Consider the following 25244-nt stretch of genomic DNA (forward strand, 5'->3'; position numbering starts at 1 on the left):
TGTAGTAATTATCTGTATTAATTACTAATCAGCCTTATACTGTGACATTTCTATTCTATGTGTACTGTATATTATAAGTTTGTCCCTAAGATCAGTAAGTGACAGCAGCACAGAGCATGTGCAGTGAATCAGCAGAAAAGAAGATGGGGAGTTATTGGGGCATCTTTGGATGAATACAAGATTCCTCTGCACTCAACCCATTATCAATATATATAAATAAGACAGAGACATTTTGTGCATACTGCTACTGAAAAATGCCTTACCCTTTAAACAAAACAGGGATTGTATGTCCATATATTGCAATATATTTAAGCTGGCCAACTACGTCAAAGTCATCCCATATCTGGCCAGTCCTATGCTCAATTTTCATTTGATTCATTAAGAATTCTATGGTTTCATTATACATTTTATAAAAGGGACGAATACGTTTTACCTGCAACTTACTAGCTGCTTTCAAAGTAAAACTCCCAAACTTGGCTGCCCTTTTATTAGACACCAGTGGGATCACCTGACTATCTTTGGATGCACAGATCTTTAATGCTAAAGGACTGTGTTGCCTTGGGCTAGTGTAGACGCTCAAAACAAACATTTCTAGCTACTTGTTTAGTTAAGCTTTACTTCTGCTTTAAGATGACGAAGCAGGGACATTTTTGAGGTGGGTGGCTGTATCAGTAATTAGGGTATAAACATGTGTGTTGCTGCACTACTTGATTGCATTTTGCAGCAGATGTGTTGCTCTTTTTAAGGACAATTACTTGTAATCTCAACCACGTGGATTTTTTTTCAATAGCTGGGAAAAACCATATATAAGTGCACTGAGCCCCCATTTTCTATTTCTCATTTTTATCATGTGCAACCTTGTGTGATACTTATGATATGAACTGACATTTACTTGACTTGCCTAGAAACTGGTTTCTTTTCTCTTTAGAAGCATTTAGAGAAGTAGAGGTTAACCTGTGGCTCTACTGTTCTCATGCAATGTGTCTTATTAGCATGTGTCTAATGTATTTGGCAAAAAAATAACTCACAAACTATAGCGCCATTATTTTTCATCATAAATAGAAAGGCCACAACAATTAAACTTAGTTCTCAAAATTGTAGAAACACACTGCTCCACTGTCTTCTCTACCTAAGAAATACTGAAATTCAGCTACCAAAATACACATTGCCTGTTGGGCTTCAGTGCTATTGTTATGATTGTTTTATTGCTTATCTACCTGTTCAGACCCTCTCCAATTCATATTTCATTCTGTCTTTAAGCCTGCTGCCTGGTTGCTAGGGAAATTAACCCCAAACAACCAGGCTGTTAAAATCCCAAGCTTTAGAGCTACCAGAACAAAAAGTAAAGCATTAAAAAAAAAACACAATATAGATATCACACTAATATAGCTGTCTTCCCCAAAGCCCCACACAGTGCTATTAATCCAGTTCACTAATTCTTCATCTGTACTCTCCATTTCTATTTCTCACTGAACTCTATTTTCAATTAAATATTTAAATGCATGTAAAAATCTCCAATTTGATATCACAATTCAATTGAGAAAAGAAAGATTTAGTGATTGATTATGCTGTTCAAAGCTGTCAAGTCTAATCAACTAATTTAGTTTGGAGGAGAATTAGAAACATTTTATTCAAGCAGTGCACTAGCTCAGATTTCAAAAAAATATTGAATTTGGCACAAAGTCATTTTGCATGGATCTGCAATTGGATATAATTGGTACAAGCATAGTCTTTTTTACCCTAACACCTTCCAACTCCACCAATTTGTATCTCTCAAGTATCTCATATACTCCCAAGCAAGAAGACATAACAAACAACATATAATGTATTATATACACTGACTATGTACTATTGTGCCTTTGGGTATTATACTTTAAAGGAGCAGTATACCCCCTTGTTCAATACAAGTTCAGTGGGGGCTTGTGCTGAACATACTTTTTGCTTCTTGCTTTAATCACAATAAATGCCCATTTTTATTATTTATTAAGCTGACCAGGGAAATTGTAGCTGCTCTGTATTTGTCTTTGCCAGATAGGTTTTTTTTTCTTAATTAAAACAATATGTAAAAAAGTTTGTTTGGCACAAGCCCTATTCATTGGATGAGTAATCATGACGACTTTTAAACAGTATCACCAATAATGTTCTGAATCAGTTTATGATTGCCACTATTGAATCTCCCCCGCTTTTATTTCTTAAAATACTCCACAAAGACGGGAGCAGGCAGTCTTCTCTGAATACTATAAATGGGGCACTTTTTGTATTCACAGGGCCAGTCCTGCCATGCATAACGTATTGCTGCAATTTGTGAGCAGCCTTTAAAGCACACAGTGACCACATAAGAACATGCTGATGTTACTGGTACTGGAAACCAGCCACCCACTGTTTCATCCGTTGAGTCACAAAGCACCTGGAATATAAATAATGAATTCACAATCAATAACATTAAACCAAATATAATAAGCAATCATAAAACCCAGATGAACCTCCTAAGTCATGGCAACAATAAAGCATTCAACTCCTAAGTTTCCATTTTCTACCATAACAATGACTTTAACTTACTACAAGCTAGGGGGGATGCACCAAATACATCATTTTGTGCATTTAGCTAAAAAAAAAAAAATGTTTTTGGTTGAATAACAAACTAAATCCAAGTTCTAATTTGCATATTCCAAAGTTTTAAAAACATTATCATCTGGAAAAAAGCAGCACCTTCTCTAGAGCTTTAAATCAGCTTGTCTTTAGTTTGAAACTGGTATTTGGCTGAACACATGATTCAATGCATCCCTGTTACAAGCAAATCAATTTAGAATTGTTTAAACTGTTTTATTTCTAACAGCGCCGTCTTCTTTGACTGTTAATTATGTTTTTATAAAATTTTCGCATTCACCCAGTCGTTCTTACCTCAAAAATGCTGTCACTTAAATGTGTTATTAGAAGTTTCTGATCATATGTGATGTTTACATAGGATTCTTTATAAAACACTTCAAATTTGGTGGGAAATGGACCTTGAAATTGAACATTTTTGTCACCATAAGCGATTGCTCTTGCTCCCAGATACAATCGGTAGGCGACGGTTTGTTTATCTCTTGGGTGAACACTGCAAAATAAAGAGCAGACAATGGAGAGTGTGACAGTTGTCCTTGTAAATCTGCATTGAGATTGCGCAGTTTAAACATGCAGAAAACACCTTGTATTTCATCTAACAAAATTATGAGATGAACATTTTATGAAACATTATTTCAAGGCACAAAAAAAATCAAATTTGCTAGACATCACAACTTTAAAGAAAATATAAACTTGGTATTTTCAGTGTTTACGAATGTAATACAGGTATAAGATCTGTTATCCAGAATGCTCGGGAACTGGGGCTTTCCGGATAAGGGGTATTTCCGTAATTTGGATCTTCAAGTCTAAAGTCTACTAAAAAATAATGTAAACATTAAAGCCCAATACACTGGTTATGCTTCCAATAAAGATTAATTATATCTTAGTTTGGATCCTGTACAAGCTACTGTTTTATTATTACAGAGAAAAAGGAAATCATCTTTTAAAATTTGGATTATTTCATTATAATGGAGTCTATGGGAGACGATATTTCCGTAATTCGGAGCTTTCTGGATAACGGGTTTCCGGATAAGGGATCCCATACCTGTAATACATAATTTTACTTGAATTGTCTTTAAGGGGCAGATTTATCAAGGGTCGAATTTTGAGGTGATGGGAGTTTTTTTAAACTCCCATCACCTCAAAATTTTAATAAAAAAAGACCAACTGAAATTCATAAAAAAATCGAATTTTTTAACTTCGGGTGAATAAGCTGTATTCGATTCGAATCTTATTAGATCGAATTCGAAAGAAGTATTTTCCCAAAAAAATCAAGGAGGTCCCTCAAAGGCTAAAACAGCATTTCGGCAGATTTAGATGGCGAATAGTCGAAGACAAATTTTTAAAGAGACAGTACATGATAAATTTTCTATATTTGAACTTTTTTCAAATTCAACACAAATTTGGACTATTCCCTAGTCAAAATACACTAGAATTGCCTTGAATTTGAATTTAAAAATTTTAATTTTCACTTCGACCCTTGATAAATCTGCACCTTGCCCTCCAGGATTGCCATTTGACATTCACAGGTGTAACTTTGCTCCCAGAATGGCGATATGGTGCTTGAGGGAACCACCTTCGAGAAACAAGTATACTGTTTTGCTGTAGTACATTGTGCTTACAGCAATCGTGTGCTGTGCTTTAACCCAGTAGGAGAATGTACACAATTTGAAACACTAACATTCCACGAACTCAAATAATTTGGTCTGGCTATATGTCACAATTAACATTAATTCTATGCATTGTGGCTTGGTAGATTATGTGCATACAATTAGCAATCCAGAGAATAAACAAAATATTGTAAGTTACACCCTACCAGCCATAAGGAGAGGTATCATCCCCAAGATCCATTGCAACAGCCATAAATGTGTTGTTCATCTTTGGATTAGGAACATAACCATAATCAGCAGTTTGATGCCATCTAATGACAGGGTAATTATCATTTTGCTGGCTTTTCTGATCTGTAGATAACTGAAAAACGCAAACATTTTATGTCAATTCATTTTATAAAATGCATTGGTAATTTCATTTGCCATCTTTAATATTAAAGGGGTTGTTCACCTTCCAAACACTTTTTTCAATTAAGTTGTTTTTAGTTCCCCAGAAATAAAGACTTTTTTCAATTACTTTCCATTATTTATGTTTCACTGTTTTTCCAAAATCTAAGGTTAAAGTTGAATGTTCGTGTCTCTGTTGTTTGAGTCTGGCAGCTCAGTAATTCAGGTGCAGACTCTAAACTGTTAAAATTGCAACATTTAGTTGATACATTTCTCAGCAGCATCTCTGGAGTATTAGTAATTATTGTATCAGTTCTAACAGCTGCCTGTAATGAAACCCAGAGATTCTGCTCAGCAGGGACAAAGATAAGAAATGTATCAACTAAATGTATCCATTTAGAACAGTTTACAGGGTCGACGACCCCCCTCCCAGGGCTGCTTCAGAAGGAGAGAAATGACACTTTACACTTCAATATTAGAAAAATGGGTAGACATAGAAAATAGAAAGTCATTGGAAAAAGTTGTTATTTCTGGTGATCTATCTGAAAACAACTTGTTTGAAGATGAACCACCCCTTTTTTTTAACAAAGCTTTATTTAAATAAAGTACAGTAACATGAGCAATAAGTATGTTTACACAGTATTGTCTTAAATCACAGTCAGTGTTACTTTCGATGGTTAAATTTTGCATCAACATATTACAATTTAGTCCATGCATTTACAGTTATTCATTTTTGTAATCACTTTATTACCTTGCTAATAAAGGACTTCAACAAACCTAACTTAACTTGTGCCTTGCTTCTTTATGTGTGTACCAAGCTCTACTTATAATGAGGAGGGCATTAAAAGGGGGCAGGTTTTCCTATTCTTTCCTATTTCTAGGGTTCGTTAGGGTTGATGCTTTGATTCTCAGTTGGGACCAACATATATGTCAATCCATGGGGACCAGATTTTTTCAAATTTTGCCGGGCATCCCCTTCTTGTATAGAGAAGTCTGTACAACGGCACTGCATGTATAATCTGGGTTTCCCAGAACAGTATAGTTGGGGCTGTTTGTGCCTTCCATTTCAAGGTAATGGATTTTGGGGCATAGGCAAACATTATGGAAATTTAACACTTTCTCCGCTACAGTTAAGTCAGTTACCTGATTCAGCAGCATTCCAAGGGGTTCTACTGCAATTGGAATATTCATCATATCAGAAATATACTGTGCTACAGCCTTCCAGAACCTTTGTATCTTAGAACATGACCACACCATGTGAATGAAGTTTGCCGGGGAGAGGTGACACCAGGGGCATTCATCCACCTGAGTTTTGCCAGTACACTTGGAGTAAGATATGCTCTGTGCAGGAATTTGTATTATATCATTTTGTCTCTGGATGCAACTATATGGTCAAAGATTGAATCTAGGATCTCCTTCCATGCCTCACTATCTAGTTCAGGTATGTCATTTTGCCGCTTCTCTAATAACTTACCCAGTGGGGATGTCCCCGCAATTATTAGAATGGCATAAAAACTTGACAAGCTTTTAGTATGTATGCCGGCCAGAGCCCTGACTTCTATTTGGGTGGGCATGGTTATCACTGCCTCCTCTGTAAATTGGGATTGTGTGGCATGTCTGAGCTGGATGTACCTAAAAAACATTTTGTTGTGTAGGTCGCGTTTAGTTTTAAGAGCTTGAAAGTCCATCAGTTTATCCTCTATCAGAATATCTTGAATGCACTTAATATTGTAAGTAGCCCAGGCCTGAGGGTCTGGTATAGTTTGCATGTGTGGTAATTTGGGGTTACACCAGATGGGAGTGAGCCCTGAGCAGTGGCCTGTTAGTTTGGGAAGGAGACCATGAGCCGTGTTCCAAGCCCATACTATTTCTCTCATGAGTGGCGTTGTCTCCATTGTACACTTACAGCCTCTATAGAGGAGATTTTTAAGTCCCTCATATTACCCTATAGCCTGTGAACCCCCCCTTTAATTACTTTTATTGCAAATGCTGTACGATCGCTTGTATATCTAGAAGATTTGGCTTTAGTGCTCCTGTCTGATGTTGAGTAGGAAGTGTTTATTGCTTCTCATATCAGCATTACAGCACAACAGCCTTCCATTCTGAGCATTCTGAGACTGGTTAGAGTAACACTAGCATATAAGCCATTTAGAGCTTTCCTTACTGTGCATATGGCTTTATGTTGTATGGCATTTTTTGGAATTCACTTGATTCGATCGATTACATATTATATATGTCTGTCAATCCCAGAGAACTCTTTATAATAACCTGCAGGTGTAGAAATTGTGACTGCTCATTTAGCAAAGAAGTTGATGAATGATGTTGATCAGCAATTTAGTGGAAAGCCACTACTGGCGAAATGCTGTTTGTGCATGGAATTCTGTATCTACAGTATATGGGAGTATGTCAGATACTTATAATAAATTACAATAATGCCCTTCATGAAGGTATTAAGTACTAAAATATTACAGAAATAATTACTAAGATAATCAGTAAGTAATTCTGTGAAAACATCTCCCCATTTATGTGGTTGAAGTACCCCTCTTTTTTTACTGGCAACTGGCAACTTCATCCGGTGCACTTACATAAGGTTCCATGGTTTTTAAAGGAGAACTAAAGCTTAACTAAAGAAGTAGGATTATATTGTGGGCTTCTATACCAGGGAAAGGTAACTGCAGCCCTTTAGCAGTAAAGATATGTGTCTCCAAAGATGACCCAGTAGCTCCCCATCTACTCTGCTCTGTGCTGCTTACATTTACCTGAGCTTAGGGACCGACTCACAAGATACTGAATAGATATATAAATGACACAATATAAGGATGAAGCTGATAAATTATTGGTACATGACATCTCAGAAACCAGCACAATTAGCCAGGTAACATCAGTTTATGTGACAGATGAACCTCATTTTCTGCTTTATAATTTGTGACGACCCCTAATCTTAGCTTTTTAACTACTGCCCAAAGCCCACTGAGCATGTGTGTGTCACTGACACGCCCAACAAAACTCAAGATGAAAAACTCCTGTGCCAATTGTGATGTCCTAGATCATTACTATAGAGATGTTGAACCTCTAGGCTGGTTCAATAAGTTTAATATATAAAATATGGCATTTCTAGCCATATTCGTTTATAAGGTTTAGTTCCTTTAAAGGTGCATTTTTATCAAAGAGGTACAATAGAGCTCAGCACAGTCCACCAGAGGAAATTTTCACAACATAAAATGTCTTGGAATTTAGAAGTGATGTTTTTCTTAAATCAGAAATAGGTTTACAAGAAAAATGAGCGCAGCTTTTTCCTTTGCTTCATGTAAGAACACTGCACAGCACACAAATAGCACACTGGGTGCTGCAGGAAAACATTTGCGGTTATTCTGGGAACCATTGCATATGATTACCTGAACAAAGCCAAAGGGGAAGTGTCTATCAGTTTGCCCATTTGTGCCTTCATAAAAAGATAGTCGCCAGTCTTCTATGAGGGCTGGGAAAGTGCAGTTATACAAGTTAGTGTTCGTGATTGTGTTTTGTTCACCTGTTAAATACAAAACAAAATGTGAGTAATCAGTTTCATTAGATTAGATTGATTAGATTAGACTAGCAATGTACCCTTAATTTTTTTTTTTTTTTAATTCTCTTTTGTGACTTTTTAATAACAGAATGAAAATGTATTAGCATCACTGGACTGAATGAAGTCTTAAACACCTGTTTGGAAACACTCACTGCATATTGTGTGAGGCTTAAAGTGATACTGATGCCAAAAAAACTACTTTTTAAAATATGAATGTACATTAAAAGTTACCTATAGGTCATGTTGATCGTTTTTTGAGGAGAGGTCTGTTTTTGTAAATAATTTTTAGTTGATGTTCCTAAATCTGACTGTTTTGCCAACCTGACTATCCCATCTCAGCCTGTCAGTTAAAGTTACTAATTCTAACTGACTCCTGCTGCACAAATATGGAAGCCCCCTCATAGATGAGCACGGGGAGTCAGATAAGTAATGCAAAAGCTTTGATCAAATACTTTATGGCAAATTTATAAGTAGTAAACAAAGCCAATCCCATGATAGATGTAAAAATGGTTTAATTTCTGGTGTCAGTATCTCTTTAATATGAGTATACAAATGTACATGTTTACTATTTTCTGTGCACAATGGGTATGCATGCCTGGGTGTAAAGCTTAAAGGGATTGTTCACCTTTGAGTTAACTTTTAGTATGATGTAGAGAGTGATATTCTGAGGCAATTTGCAATTGGTTTTCATTTATTATATATGTTTTTTGTGTTATTTATATTTTTATTCAGCAGATCTCCAGTTTGCAATTTTAGCAATCTGATTGCTAGGGCCAAAGTACTCTAGCAACAATGCACTGATTTGAATAAGAGGTTGACATTGGAATAGGAGAGGGCCTGAATAGAAAGATGAGTAATAAAAAGTAGCAATAACAATCAATATGTAGCTTTAAAGAGCATTTGTTTTTAGATGGGGGTCAGTGACCCCCATTTGAAAGCTGGATAGAGTAGGAAGAAGGCAAACAATTAAATAACTATGAAAAATAAATAATGAAAACTCGTTGACAGTTTGCTTATAATTGGCCATTCTATAACATACTAAAAGTCAACTTAAAGGTGAACCGCCCCTTTTAAGAGAACATTGATCCATTGTGTGGTACAATACAGCAGGTATTCAAAAGGCCAGAGAGATAGATACTTGAAGTTTAAATTAACCTTTAAATTAACTTTAGTATTTCATAGACATTGGTATTGTAAAACATTATGACAAACAGTTGGTTTTCATTTTGTATTTTCTGTACAGTTAGTACAGCAGCTCTCGAGTTTGGAATTTCATAACAATAACATTATAGTTTCACAGAACAATTGTATTTTGACTCCTGTGGTCCCCTACTTATAAGCTGGAAAGAGTCAGAAGAGGAAGGCAAATGATTAAAAAAACTATAAAAAAAATAATTGCTGAGTTGCTAAGTATAGGGCATTCTCTAACATACTAAATGTTACCTTAAAGGAACAGTTCAGTGTAAAAATGAAACCTTGCAGATAAATAGGTTGCAAAATAAAAAAACGTTTTCAATATAGTTAGGCAAAAATGTAATCTATAAAAGCTGGAGTGACTGGATGTTTATGTTATAGCCAGAACACTACTTCCTCTTTTGTAGCTCTCTAACCTCTTACCAGTCAGTAACTTGGGAGCCATATGGGACACAACAGTTCAGTTAGTTTGCTTTTAAATCTGACCTGTGTGCTAAGAATCAAACTAACTATTGATTCTTAGCACAAAATGTTTTTTACTTTGCACACAGATTTATCAAAGTGTGAGATTAGAGCTCGCCACAGAAAAACTCACCCAATTTCTATGGGACTTTTAGAAGTGTACTCTTTCACCCATTTATAAACATGTTTCTAAAAATCTGCTTTTAAAAACAGAATAATATGTTTTAATATATGTATATATATTTTAAACTGAAGGTCCTCTCTTTACAATGGGTTTTGTAATAAAGTCTCAACATTTGCAACAGGTCTATAAACCCACAGCAACCATCAGATGTTTGCTTTAAAGCCAATGACCAGTAAATGTGATCTGCTAATTGGTTGTTTTGGGTTACTAGAACAGGTGCAAATGTTGTGACTTTCATTACATTGCTCCCTATTCCAAAGTGACATCTGCTGCCAAGTGAAGCCCAGGAAACAAAATACCACCACTGCAGCCGCCGTTAGCAAGTACTTTTATACTCCTTAAAGGAGAACTAAAGCTTAACTAAAAAAGTATCTAGAAATGTTGTACATTATGTTTTGGGTTTATATACCAGCCCAAGTCAACCACAGCCCTTTAGCAGGGAAGATCTGTGCCCCAAAAGATTCCCCAGTAGCCCCCCTTCTTCTTTTCTACTGATTCACTGCACATGCTTTGTGCACCTGTCACTTACTGAGCTTACGGAACTACTCAAAATATACAGTACACATAGAATAGAAATGTCACAATATAAGGCAGATAATTACTACAGCACAGAAACCAGTACAACTAGCACCAGCATTTAATAATCAGCCCTGTAGCATCAGCTTATATTACAAGCCAACCTAACTTTCTTCTTAAAAATTTGAGACAACCCCTAAGTTTAGCGAACAAGTTTGAAGTCCTGGATCATTGCTTCTATTGAGAGGCTGAAACTTTAGGCTCATGCAATAAGTTCAGTATATAAAATATGGCATTTTAGCCATATTCATTTTTATGGTTTAGTTCTACTTTACGCTTCCATCTGGTGCCCCAAAGCTGACCAACATGTGCATTTCAGTTTTTAACACTTCTTTTGCTCAGTCTGAACTGGACACTGGAAATGAATTAGAAGACAAGTGTTTTTCCAAAACTTTAATTTTGCCTATAAGTTTTCATGTAAAAATATGTTTTCTCATTGATTTGAATCTGGGCCAAACAACATTGAATCAAGGGGTGGACTGTGCATGGATTCATGCGGAAGAAGCTAAATGTGTTGTTCCAAATATTCAGACTGCTGTCAGCAGAATATCATGTGAGCAATCCTTGGTATTGTGTGTTTCACAATTTCACAAACAGGTTTGCTAACCTTGTCATAAAATGATAAATGCAGTTCTCAAACAGGAAGGGCTCAAAATCAGCTAAACCTCCTGGCAAAGTAATTATACAGTAAACAGGTTGTAATATGTATAAAACTATTTAAAAAAAAAAAAAAAAAAAAAAAATATATATATATATATATATATATATATATATATATATATTTATATATTTATATATATATATATATATATATATATATATATATATATATATATATATATATATATATATATATATATATATATATATATATATATATATATATATATATATATATATATATATATATATATATATATATATTTATATATTTATATAACAGACAGCACCTCATATCAGATAAGCCATGCTGTGGCTGCCCCTGTGCACAGAGATAATTAGTGTATAATCCAATCAAGAAAAACCAGCACCAAGGGACTTTGAATATGAAAAAAAAGTTGTATTTAAAACATATGTATCACCGACGTTTCGGTCTGGTTTTTCTTGATTGGATTATATATATATATATATATATATATATATATATATATATATATATATATATATATATATATCTATATCCTTGAAAAAGGTCCCAAGAGCGACCGAAACGGAGCACTGTGATGTGTGAAAATTAAAATCACTTGATTTACTAAGGGAAGTGCTGGCCTGGGAATGCTTTATTCCAAATTGTGAGTATATGATAGATATTTGGCCGTGCACCCCTGAAATTGCTTTGTTGGAGTGCGGATACTGAAGTTATAATATATAATATATACACATACACACATTTAATAAATATAGACACATTATCACATGCTCATTTAACATGCCTCCCACCTTCCAAACCTATTCCCTAAAGGGGGAGTGGAGAGTGAAGGGTGGAGGGTGAAAGTGCAAAAGACATGATGGCTTGCACCTGCACCCTGCCCTGCAATCTGTAAATGAGGCCCCTCAGTACTGTAAAGCTGGCCATACAGTGATAAATAAGATAGTTTGATCATGTCACCAGAGTCACACAAAAGAAGACGCAAAGGTAGTGAACCACAAGAGAGGATTTTCCAGCCACTCAAACTGATATCTGACCAAACCTCAATAAGATATTGATCAAGAAGGCCACATGCACAGGCTGATATGCAGTCACTTCAATCTAATGTAGTTTAAAGAATAGTTGATGTTTTCCTGTTGACATCTCTGAAGATTAATAGTTTAGAATTTTCACCTTTTCACCTCTCGCTTTATAGAAGCAAACAAAACAACATACAGGGCAAAAAGCTATGAGGATCTCATCTTCCAACATGTGTACCGGGGGAAAACCTACTGGCATGTGAGTTAATAGATAGCAGAGCACAAACCCCCACTTCCCAAAGTAATTTGTCTCCAAATCATATGTGGCCCCACCATAAGCTTTACGCCATCTGTTACCCTTATTACAAATTCTTTTTGTTGTAGTGATTATATTGCTTAATATAATTAGCCATATTGATTTGTTTAAAACAGCTTGAGTGGGAGAACAACTTACCTTGATACCAAATAGCTCCTTTAATAGTCATATTGAGCAAAGGGTGTATCATAGCGTTCCACAGTACTGTGTAGTTACATGGTCCAGCCATTTCTTCTGTATACATTGATCTTTTAAAAGAAAGTTATTGGTAACATGAATGACATATACAGTAATTTATAGACTAACAGATGCCCTTTCTGTACAAAGTGTGCTGATAAAAATATAAGAAGTAAGTAAGAACCTACATCAATTCAGAGCACAATGAGAATGTGCAGGGCTTCAAAGACGAGAAAGCAATAAAGCTAAAGGGAAAGATAAGATTACCAGAGAGTCCCTCTTCTGATTTTCATTCCAGACAGGCAATGGTACTACTACACATAAAAATCTCAAACTAAAATTTTACTTAAAGTGGAACTAAAGTCTAAAATAGAATAATGCTAGAAATGCTGTATTTTGTATACTAAACATAAAGATGAATTTACTGCACCAGAAGCCTAATAAAACAAATGATTTATGCTTTCAAAGTTAACCACAGGGGGGTAATCATCATCATTGTAACTTTGTTAAACACCCTTGCAAGACCAAGACCATGCACATGCTCAGTGTGGTCTGGGCTTCAGTTGGGAGGCTAAGCTTAGGGATCGTCATAAATTATCAAAACAGTACAAGTCAAATAATTTCTGCCATAGCAGCTGATACAGCAAGACTGATTAATAAATAGAATATGCAGACTGCACTGGGCCCATGGTTTTGAATCTCTACATGGTTGCCGGCTGATTTACAGGGGAAAAAAAACTGCTCCAGTTCTGGGAAGTAAGGTGGGGGGAGCTCCCGCCTGCCGTTTGAAAGTATGATCGTTTACCTACAGAGCAACTAGGGACTGTCTGAAGTTTCCTTTTCACAGCAGTCAGAGCAAGTAAAACGAAAGGAAAATTTCACTGCATACAGCCAGGTTTCTTATAAAAACAGTACACATTTTGAAATAAGTGAATTGGAGATAGATTTCTATTTCATTAAAGAAAGTAAAAATGGGATTTTATTTTTTTACCTTTACATCACCTTTAAGGGTAATGTAAGATTGATATGCATTCATCATAACCCTGACGGTCACTGCCCTGCCCTTGTCACTGTCCTAGCTTGTATTGTGCCCTTGACCACCCTCTAACACAACTGGCACTTATATGGCAGTGTCACCTACTGTAACTTACAGCACTTTATATCCCTCTGATTTGTGTCTGTCAGTTACCCACCCATTTAGACTATAAGCTCTATGGGGCAGTGACCTTTTGTCTCATTGACACTAAACACTTTAACTGTATTGTAACTGTATTTTTTATTTATGTGTATTGTATTTTTGTACTTATTTGTATTTATTATTGCTATGACCCCGTTTGTTTTACTAATTTAGTACAGTGCTTTGCCTTCAATACAAATAAAAATATACATTCATACACGCATATTTACAGTATGTTCCAGCAGGTTTATATTAAATGGAAACTTACACTATTGCCTATGATTAGCAATGCAAACATTATATTTTCCTATGAGGTATTATTGTCAGAGGGATTAAGTAGGCTTGCACAGTAAACACCTAAGCAAAAAGTACTTTTGGTGTAAATGTATTCAGGTTCTAGTAACCTATAGCAAACAATCAGATGTTTGCTTTGAACTATGTGATGACTAAATTTTAACTACTGGTTGATAGTTTTGCACATTTTCTGGCCTTTATGACATGGAATTCATTATATTAGAGTAGCTAAAATATTATATATAATAATATAATATATAAAATAATAAGCATTCACCTTTTTTCAAAATGAATTTTTGTCTTTTGATTTAATTAATATTATTCTAATTTGATCTGCATTGAATATCAACTCTGCCAAACGAGTTCATTTTTTTTACCTTTTAGAGGCACATTCCGCATGATGAGAAAGCCCACATTTTTGAAGTGCTCTTTTTGAGGACCAAGCCTCAACAGGCGTTCCTCCCCAAACAGACTCCACTAATCCAATTGGATACTTCAGTTTGCGTGACAAATGTTGACCAAACAGCCAGCAAACAGCAGAAAAATATGTAAACTCGCCATTTCCAAGGTTTTCTTTTTAGAAAGCAAAAAGAAATGGATGAAAGTTTCAAAATAAGTTTCTAAATAAACAGCAAACGAATGGTGCATTACAGTAGTATTTCACATTTAAACAGCGTGTCTAAAACCAGAGCCCTGAAAAAAACACTGCTGAAAACATTTAAGGCAGTTCTTACCCCAAACAAATGACAAATAATAAAGACATTTGCTAAAAGTTTACTAAATTATATATGTTTATCTAGATTACTGAAGAATGAATCGTTCATGTTTAAATGTATTATAAAACCCTGGGTTACTAATTGACTAACCATTGATATTGACATAATACTGGCAATATACAGATGCTGTGTTGAATTTTTTTAAAGATTTAAAACTAATAAATATAATAACGTTTATTTTTTTTTTAATTAAGCATTCCTGCAAGTTCCACCCATAAAAGTAAATGTAAAGTGTATTTCACTGGAGTATGTCAAAATGTTAGGTGCCCCCAGTAAAATAGATTAGTAAGTTTTTCCTTGAGTCTGTGCTCCTACCATTGGAAAAATGTTTTTCCATAACCCAGTGAAATATACTTTACATGTACTTTAAATCAACATAACCCTCCTTCTGCTATGAGAAGATTTCCAACAGCATCGTTATCCGGAAACCTGTTATCCAGAAAGCTTCCATAGACTCTATTATAATCAAATTTTTAAAAAGTATTTCCTTTTTCTCTGTAATAATAATACAGTACCTTGTACTTGATCCAAAACAAGATATAATTGACCCTTATTGGAAGCAGAACCAGCCTATTAATTAAATTAATGTTTATATGACTTTCTAGTAGACTTAAGCTATGAAGATCCAAATTATGGAAAGATCTGTTATCCAGAAAACCCCAGGTCCCGAGCATTCTGGATAACAGATCACATACCTGTATTTATATATTGTAAGAAGTCTGTTAAATTGTAATGTATGTATAATAATTGTTCTTATAGTTGTATATTTTACTGTATATATATATTTAACAAAGTATACATCAATTCCTCAGTCTAGCATTTTTTCACACTGATGTAGTGATGTACTGACAGATATCATCATCATAATTATCATCATCATGATCATTTACTGTATATATCGGCAGCAAGCAAGTGATTTACATTAATTTACAATGAACAGGCATCTTATAATAATTTAACAGACAAGGGTTACACAGAAAAAATAGGGTCAGAGGGCCCTATTCACCAGAGCTCCAATATAAAGGATTGCTCCAAAAATTAAGAAATATATACACACTTGCACAGGGTAAAAAATATGTTATAAATCTGACATGTATGTGTAAAATCCAGTCCTGTACAGTTATTAATCAGGCTCTCTCAGTTCAAGATTCTTGTACTCACAAAAATGGTGAGCCATCATACCACTTGGTAATTACCAAATACGCTTCCAGATGTAATCTTCGGTCTGCACATGACATCCTCCTCTCTTCCTTACTTGTTACTTCTCCTTAGTCCTGCATCCAGGACATTTCATGAACTGAACTCTTCCTTTGGAAATCTCTCTCCATCCCATTAGAGCATCTCCCCTTTTCATTCAAACCTATAACCTAACGCCTCTGCACCTTGACTATTTTCCTAACCCCCTTACTCTTCACTGCACTGCACTTTTACCATTACCCATTACCATTAACCAACAAGAACTCTATGACCACACTGGTTATCCTTATCATTCTCACTTTCTCTCCCTCTTAGATTGTAAACCGAAGAGCAGCCACATTTCATTTGAAGTGTATCCCTTGAGTGCAGAACTCAATCCCAGGGTGATATTAAAAATATTCATATCTTAATAAAAGGCCTCTGTCCCTATTAAGTCTGCTTTTGTAGGGTTTTGAATTTCTGCATGAATTTATATTCCCATTCATATTGCTATTCTTGGATTTTAAAGTTGCCCTTTAGTATTGTCACTCAAAGGTCACCAATACTGTGATCACTGCTGCAAAATGTGCTGCTAGGGACAGATCTTTTTTCTACAGCTGATATTGGATCTGTGGGAGGACATCCACTGGTGTAGTGTTTGATTCAAAGAACGGTAAAAAAAAAAAAAAACACCTGATGCCTCTCTAATTATCCTTGGGGAGGGGCAAAACGTCCTTCTTGACTCCAAAAGGGCAATACTTGGATCAACTTTGTATATTTGAGTAATTTTGCATTATCTCACTTTTTAATAAAAAATCCAACCCTAATGTATTTGCCAGTTCAATAGCCTTCAGGAGCCTTTCTGTAAACCTCACCAAAAAAAATAATTTTCTTCATCTTTAGGTGAAACCTTTCTTATCTGAATAAATGCCCTTGTTATCAACTTGAAGCCCCTACTGACAAGTTTATTGTAAGGTAATCATACCCCCCTTGAAGTGCCTCTTCTCCAGCATAAGCAATCCAAATTCCTAACTGAGACCTTCTATATACTTTATTCACTTTGTTGCTCTTCGTTGGACTTCCATTTTATCAACATTCTTTGTAAGGATTGGAGACCAAAACTGTACTCCATATTTTAGGTGGGGCATTACCAGTGCTTTGTAAAGAGAGAGAATGGCCCTCTGATCATGTAAATTTTTACCCCTTTCAACACAGGACAATACCTGCTTATGATGTAATTCTCCAGAACATATTCTTGAGTGTGCTCCCTTAGCAACATTCAAAAACTTTGCCTACAACAGAAGTCATAATGAAATGCCTGTTATTGCCAGGTTGAGATTGTATTATTACTTTTTGGGATTCGTTATTGTTTAGGACACAACTAGCTCCTCAGTTTCTATGTTTGCCTCTGATTGAGGCTTTACAACACTTTTAGTATGTATATGTTAAAATACATACATGCAGACAGATAAGTCTTTTATATAGGGTGTATTTTATATTTACTAATCCTCAGCTATTTAAAAGCAAGATCCAATGCAAGAGTTATACAGAAATCTTGTGAGAATCGATTCTTACCAGAGGTTGGTACTGACCACTGTAAATCTACCTTTGCAAGGTCATCAAGTTCCTTTAGAGATGTTTCTAATGATGCAGTAAACAATCTAATGGTGGGATAGTCAGCAGCTTTTGCCAGTTCTTTACTAGCATTAAATACCTATTTCAAAAACAGAGAAACGTAGATTTTAATTAAAAAAATTTACTATGGAATGTTATAACCACCCATCCCCTATGATGTGCAAGTTAGGCAGTGGTTGAAGGAACAGAAATATGCCTCCTCTCTCCCACTCCCTAATCAATATAGTTATGACTAATGCAGTCAGCACTGTATTCATGGGTTGGGGCAGATTTCTGCACTCTGAATGGAGAATCTGCAGCAGTTTTTGGCCAGCAGAACACAGTAGGCAAAGTGCAAAAAATAACTGCTTGTGGCTTATTTTGGACTTTGCACACTGCATTCACTTGGTTATTTTGTCTCTTGTTTTGTAAATAACCCTTTACATATATAAACAAAGAATGACCCATAAACAGTTTTAATTAGTGGCATAGCATAAATCCATTTTGTAACATGAAAAAAGGCTGTGTGTGTCAGTAATGTAAGAAAAAAGTAATTAAGGGTAGATAGAGTGGCTGTTGAGAAGTTAGGAGATGCAATCCTGAAACCAATTTTTGTCATATTTTCCCCTATTTGCTCATTATATATAATCTACCTGTGAAACAGTCATCTCCATATTGCTCTGTCCACCACAAAGCCAAACATCACCAAACAAAAGGTCATGCAGTGCCAAGTCTGTAACATCTTTCTGGTAGTTTTGTTGGGCAAGTAACCAGTACGGCCCTCCATGATCAACAGGATCCAGAAGTACTTTCCAAACACCTGCATCATCTAGCAGAGAAACAAACATTATTGTGTAACTAACTCATTGTGATTAAAAAGACAAAACACTAATTTAATATGATAAATAATAGTTTTTTCTATAACATATGAATTTCAAAAGCTTACTGTTTAGGGGTACTTATATATCTACACCTACTTTTTATACTATTCTGGGCAGGCAGGCAAAAGAAAGGGACTGTAGGGAAAGGAAATGAGAATGACCTTACAAATAAATATAGATTTGGTACTCAGGTGAAATACTTTACCTGGTGGTAAGTGGACAGAGAGCAGCAACACTGCCATTTGTTAAATCCTTCTTATCAATGTCCCTTTCTTGTCAGCCATTCAATGGCTTCTAAACCAAAGTCTCAGGAAAAGGTCCATCCACCAATTCCAATTCATATCAACAAATACAGTATCTATAGGAGGGTTATCAGGCAGCAGATAAGAAGTGAAAGTGTGGAAATGAGGATGTATTGTGCAGATTTGATATACTAATGGGTCCAAGGTGATGAGAACTAGTAAAACTTAACCTTTATTCTATCTATAAAATCTTACACTAACAATAAAATAAAAAAGCAAATGTCCTATCCTATACCACAAGTATCTTACTTTATTGGGCTTGTTCCTTTTCAACTTGCTATAATTACCTCAAGTATCTTATCTATTAAAGATTTTTAATTGTTTCCATTCTTATCAGGAAACATAATAACTGATGTTTAATAGTAAATATTGCCATATATGTAGGAAGATTCCTTTCGAGCTGTGTTTGTAGAGATCTTCTTAATCTGTTAACCCAACAGCCTCTATATGGTAAGTACGGTAATAATGAAAGGCTCTAGTATAGTTAATAGAGCTGTGCGAGGTCCTTATAAGGGTGCTATTACTGCATAGTAGGGATGGGCGAATCTGACCTGTTTCGCCGGAAATTCGAAAAACTGCAAAAATTGCCAAAATGCATTGACAATTTTTTTCACCCATTGGAGTCTATGGGTGTCATTTTCTTGGTGAAATTTGGCGAAAAATTTCGCTCATCACTGCTGCATAGAAATTTCCTACCTTCTCTGTATTTCTACTGTTAGGGATATGACACACGATGCTACTTGTAGCCAGCTCCTTGTTGTGGCTACAAAACTCCAGAAAATACCCTACCATAGACAATACTCAGAACTGTCTCTGCTTAAGCATACGTAAGGGGGAATGTAATGAAAAATAACATGCAATGTTTAAAATGGCGTTTTTGTGAATGTTTAGCCATCATGTAAGATCATTCACTGGTGAATATTACATCAATAAGCAAAGTTTTAGCGTTAACACCTACTCTGCAGTTGCGTTAATTTTTTTGTCGCAAAATATGTTTTGCGATTGTGAAATTTTCCTACATACACTGCGAATGTTCGCAAAAGCTATTTGGTACCAAACTTTGCAAATCAGTCAAAAAGGACTTTGTGCTAACAAAGCATATTACATTCACCCAGTGGTGTCTTAGTAGAGACAATTATCAGTACGTATTGTCTATTTTGTAGCAGTGACAAGTGGCTGGCTACAAGTAGCTCCATGTATCATTGCCCTTATAAAGTAAAATATTTGATTTTAATTTGGTATTTCTCCTCCATTATACTAATCCCAATACAATGTCACCACTGATTTGCTGCATTTAATTGTTATCTATATAAATTGTATCAGGTTGCTGCTTAGCAGCATATTAAACACCAGCATATTTTAGCAATTTTAGAAAAAACTTTTTAATCAAGTCTTCGAGCAAATCTCACCAAAACAAACTTGAACATCATGAAGGCTATTAACATCTTTAAATGATTCAAGGGACCTCTGTCATTAACTCCTACATGACCTCGACAGGTTTTAAATTGTGTATTTTCGAATTCTAGCTATTTCCAGGGTCAGGGTATAATAAATCTTGAAAAATTTGAGTCTTTAAAAAAAATCAAATTTTTTGTGGAAAACACAAATCGACCTTAATAAATTTGCCCCAAAGTGTCTCCAACATCACTGGACTTCTATGGCGTTCCCCAGCTAAATGCGTGGTATCATTTTAGCATGGTCTTTCCTGCACAACATAGCTTATAATGCAATTCTCTATTGAATAGGTAGACTCATTGCAATGAGACCATACAGAGGCAGAAAAAAGAAATAGAAAAAAAAAAACAATAAACAAATGAATAGTACAATTTATAATGGAATATATTTAAGCCAAAAGAAACATGTTTGTTCTTTCAGGAAAATGTTGGAAATAGTGAAACCTCATTTGGGTGTGAACAGTCCTATCAAAGAACAAATAATGAATAGAAAAAATAATGAAATAATGGTCACTCTAATGTCAGTACTGTTTGGCCATGTGCTTGTTCTACTCTGCAGTTGTCTTTTTGTGATGTCTGCTTCACCCATACTCATTTTTATCTGCTTTATTAGTCATCCACAATTTTTTCTTCTCTCCTATGAAACTGTCCTTCTATTTGCTGAAAATTGCATGTAAACTCATATATTCACAATCCAGTTATGCAAACTGAATATCAAGATGTCAGTGGCTTAGTACATGGAGTGGTGGATTACTTATTGAGAGTAACAAAGCTAATGTTGCTCCTTCCTGTTTGTCTCAAAGCTAAACATACTTATACTATGCTTTTGATACAGGTACACTGTATGTAAGGAACCCTAATATTCTTTTCTAACAAAGAATCTGACTTTTGGCTAATTCTGTACAATCCATAGCATTTTCCATTTAGAAGCTTTAGAGTTAGCACATGTCCAATGCTGCATGCTGGACCGAGTGTACCAAAAATGATAAAGCAGGAATGAGAAAGTAGCAAATCCTAATTGGACTTTACTAATAATACACAATTCCATTACACTTATTGATTTATACTCTGCATTAATTAAGCAGGCATAGATTGCAGTCAAAATTCTTACCATTTATGGGCACAGACTTTTTTGAAATGGTCTCAGACCCATTAAAAAGTGAGACTGTGACAGCAGCTCCAACTTCTCCAAAGCCCCAAATAACAGCCTGCGAGGGCTTCTGTTGTAAAACCATGTGGCTTGCATAATAAGATGCAAATCTGAATGTAGCACAATCTACAATACAGAAATATAAAGATTATGACTATAGGTTAACATAGCCATGTATACAATGTAAAATACTGTTAAAAAATGCTGTTACAATGTAAAATGGACAACAAAAAGGAAATAATAGTTTCATAAATGTTCATATTTGTGAATATTGATTTACATTAATAATCTTGCATTATAAGGTGGCAGATTTTGCACTTAAAGAGTTTTAAAGAAAAAGAAATGTACCACAGAAGAATTTTTTGCTAAGAAGCATTTTGACTCTCAATTCAATAGAGTAAATTCTCCAGCAGTTCTGACTGGACTCCGGAGAGGCAGATGACATGGGTGCAATGCAAAAACCTGTAGCATTTGAAGTTTCCTTCCACTTATGGATACACGGAAGAGACCAATATCAGCTGTGTATCCAGAAGAAGAAGGTAGCAACAAATTGTGATATAAATAGTGGCGTGGGCCTAACAAATTTACAAGAGAACCAATAGGTGCGAGTCCCTCGCCTAACGCATTTCATGCCTATAGGGGCACTTACTCAAAGGCTAATGAGAATACCTCTGTACATGTCTTATTTAGGGGTGTGATCAATCAAGACAAAATACCTCACAACCAATCACAATGTGCAATACTGAATTAATAATTTAAATATTATTATATGTGAGGTATGTTGTCTTTATTGATCACACCCCTATATAAGACCTTGTACAGATGTGTGCTCATTAGCCTATGAGTAAGTGCCCCTATAGGCACGAAACGCGTTAGGCCTCCATTTACTATGTCCTAAAACATTTTTGTATTTTTATAAACCTTTGAATGATTTTTTGGAGGGACTCACACCTATTGGTTCTCATATGGTATGCAACCATGGACTGGGGTGAACTGTGAGTATATCCTCCTTCCCATATTTCAATTTGTTTATACGTTATCAATATCCTATTTATTGTGGTAGTGTTCACATTGGTCCCAGGCAACTACCCCTTTTTTCTACAGAATATGGCACACAGGCAGAATATGGCACACCCAGACAGCATAGGGTAGGCAGAATATGGCATACACAGGCAGCATAGGGAAGGCAGAGTATGGAACACACAGGCAGAGTAGGGAGGGCAGAATATGGCACACATAAGCAGCATAGGGCAGGCAGAGAATGACAATGCAGGTCCTTACAGGTGTGAACAATATTATAAAGGGTATTACAGGTGTGAATGCTACATGGGATTACAGATGTGAACAATGCAGGGGCCACTTGAGCTCATACCTTTTAAAGCTAACACAACAAAGGTAGGCAGTTTACAGCAGCCAGACTTTAATGGAGTGCACACAAGGGGGCCCACGGGCAGCCAGTTGGACAGCACTGACTGACAGGCATAAAGGAATCCTGGTTGTCCACATAGTTTTTATATTGCATACCAAGGTTGACAAGCCTCAGGCTGAAAGGGAACTTGAAGAGAAATCTTAAATCTGGTATAATTTTACTTGTGAATGGGGTTGTCACCCGGCCGGTATTTGACTGGCCAAGCCGATAAATCAACAGCTAGGACTGGGGCTGGTATTACTATTTGTAATAACATATAAATCCTTACCTTCCCTCACCTTCTCCTCTGCCAGAATTCACTTATAAGAAGAGTCCCACCTCAACTCTGCCCATTTCCTGCCCTGGCTTTCCATCTTCTAGCTCTATGATGTCAGGTGACCCCAGATCTCCACTGACCCAACGGTCAGTATAATGCAAAAGGTGGCAACCCTACACTATACACTATAACAACCAATCAGCAATTAGTGGTGGCCAGCCAATTGTAGTATGTCTAATGAAAGTAAAATTCTCATTGTCTGCTGTGGGTTACTAATCTAGAGAAACATTTACTAGTTTTATGAATTCCAACTTTGGGAAGAATTTACAAATATAGAGTTTAGACGATTTTTAGGTTTTTTTTTTAGAGTCAATTTTTGACTATACCAGAAAAGTTCAACAATGTTTTTACATATTTGCCTATCTATACCCTAAGTATTTTTTAATGTAAAACAAATGGAAAAATTCAACAGTTTAACAATTTTCTGAAGCCAATGTTTTAATGCAAATGAAACCTACATCAAATCCAATCCTTAAATTATTCTGACTGATTAGTCTGAAGTAATTTAGTACTCCAAGTTCATTGATGAGGTGTCCATCGCCTCACTCACAAAATGGAGTAAAGCATTTGTGATCAGATGTTCTTTTAATGACGGTTTAACAATAATATTTCTTACTCCAGTTTACATTTACTTCAGTGTTACTTATTCACCCTTGTATTAACTCTCTTTCCCAACAGAAAAAAATTGCAAAACAAGAGGCAATTATCATCACAGTATTAAACATTTTAGCATAAGCATGCAAGTATCACATTTGCTTTTCCTCCTATTACACTTTGGATTTATCAGTAGAAGGGTTACAAGCATCTCTGTTTATCACACAGTGGTGTACTTTCCAGAACAGAATTGTTTTTGGAAATGTATCAGCACTGTTTCCCTGCTTTCAAGCAATGCAATAATTAAATGCACTGGCTACTATGACTTAGATATTAGCCCATTCCAATCAGTTTAAGATGCCAATCACTTATTATAATTGAAGAAACCTTGCTAACCACACCTCGTTATTTCTGGCACTTCATAACATCCAAACACCACACTGCTCCATAAATATCCCCCAGATCTACGATTAGAGATCCCAAAGACAAACAAACAATCCCCAAACAATAAATATTAGTCAGTCATCAAGCACATTTGGTGCCAATGTGTCAAAACCATGGTGGCAACCCTGTTCACAAGTGCAAACACTTACCCAGAGATGTCAACTAACCCCATGTCATCAGGGAGATAATGATCCACTCCAGGCAACATCTTATTTTGTGTTAAAATTTAGAGTGAAAAGGAATTAGATTTTAAATAATCTAGAACAAAACCATAATCACCTTAATGATGCAGTTTAGTTGATATTACTGTTTTGATTCAGTAAAATGGCACAGAAGTCATACCTGTAATGTGGAGAAAATAAAATATGAACAGCAACAGGCAAGCTCGTGACCGCTTCATTTTCACTGCAGTTGTATCAGGAAGTGCTGCTGGTAGTAAGCTGCATTGTGTTCCTACAGTGGGCGTGGCTTAATCACTAACTTGTCTGGGCACTAGGAAACAGAAGTGCTGGTTGCTAAAGTATTTTGTTTTCATGTGATCGAAATCAGGAGCCCTACCTTTGTTTTCTTCTACGTGTTCATCTGCTTTACAGGATTTTCCTATTGTTCTGCTTTTAGACTTACTACAATAAGCATGAGTGCAATGAGTAAGGCTTGTGTGGAACATCAATTCTGTCAGTTGGTTAAATTAAAAAATAACTAAAATCTGTGGTTTTCTATGGTGTTATTTATTGTACTAAAGAGAACAGAACAGCAAAGCTTATGATGGAAACACTTTCATTTTAAACTTGATCCTACATCAATGGTTCTTATTCACAGATACACCAGGAAACTGAATCCAGTTAATTTTGGCTAAGCCCATGGCATAGCTAACCCCATTACACACTATGACCC

At 35.6% G+C, this 25244-nt stretch overlaps 1 protein-coding gene across 1 annotated transcript; it reads right to left on the reverse strand.

Moving 5' to 3' along the window:
* Positions 1-1620: 1620 nt before the first annotated feature.
* Positions 1621-24761, reverse strand: siae.L (sialic acid acetylesterase L homeolog; the record flags this gene model as incomplete). Its single annotated transcript, NM_001089783.1, is given in 11 exon segments — positions 1621-1865; positions 1911-2407; positions 2902-3097; positions 4421-4575; positions 7997-8130; positions 12705-12814; positions 14592-14787; positions 17742-17880; positions 18434-18609; positions 21529-21693; positions 24693-24761. Coding segments are annotated over 9 exon segments (1452 nt in total). The 5' UTR covers positions 21653-21693; positions 24693-24761.
* Between the last annotated feature and the right edge of the window lie 483 nt (positions 24762-25244).

This window comes from Xenopus laevis, chromosome 7L (assembly GCF_017654675.1).
Source record: "Xenopus laevis strain J_2021 chromosome 7L, Xenopus_laevis_v10.1, whole genome shotgun sequence".
Lineage (NCBI taxonomy): Eukaryota > Metazoa > Chordata > Amphibia > Anura > Pipidae > Xenopus > Xenopus laevis.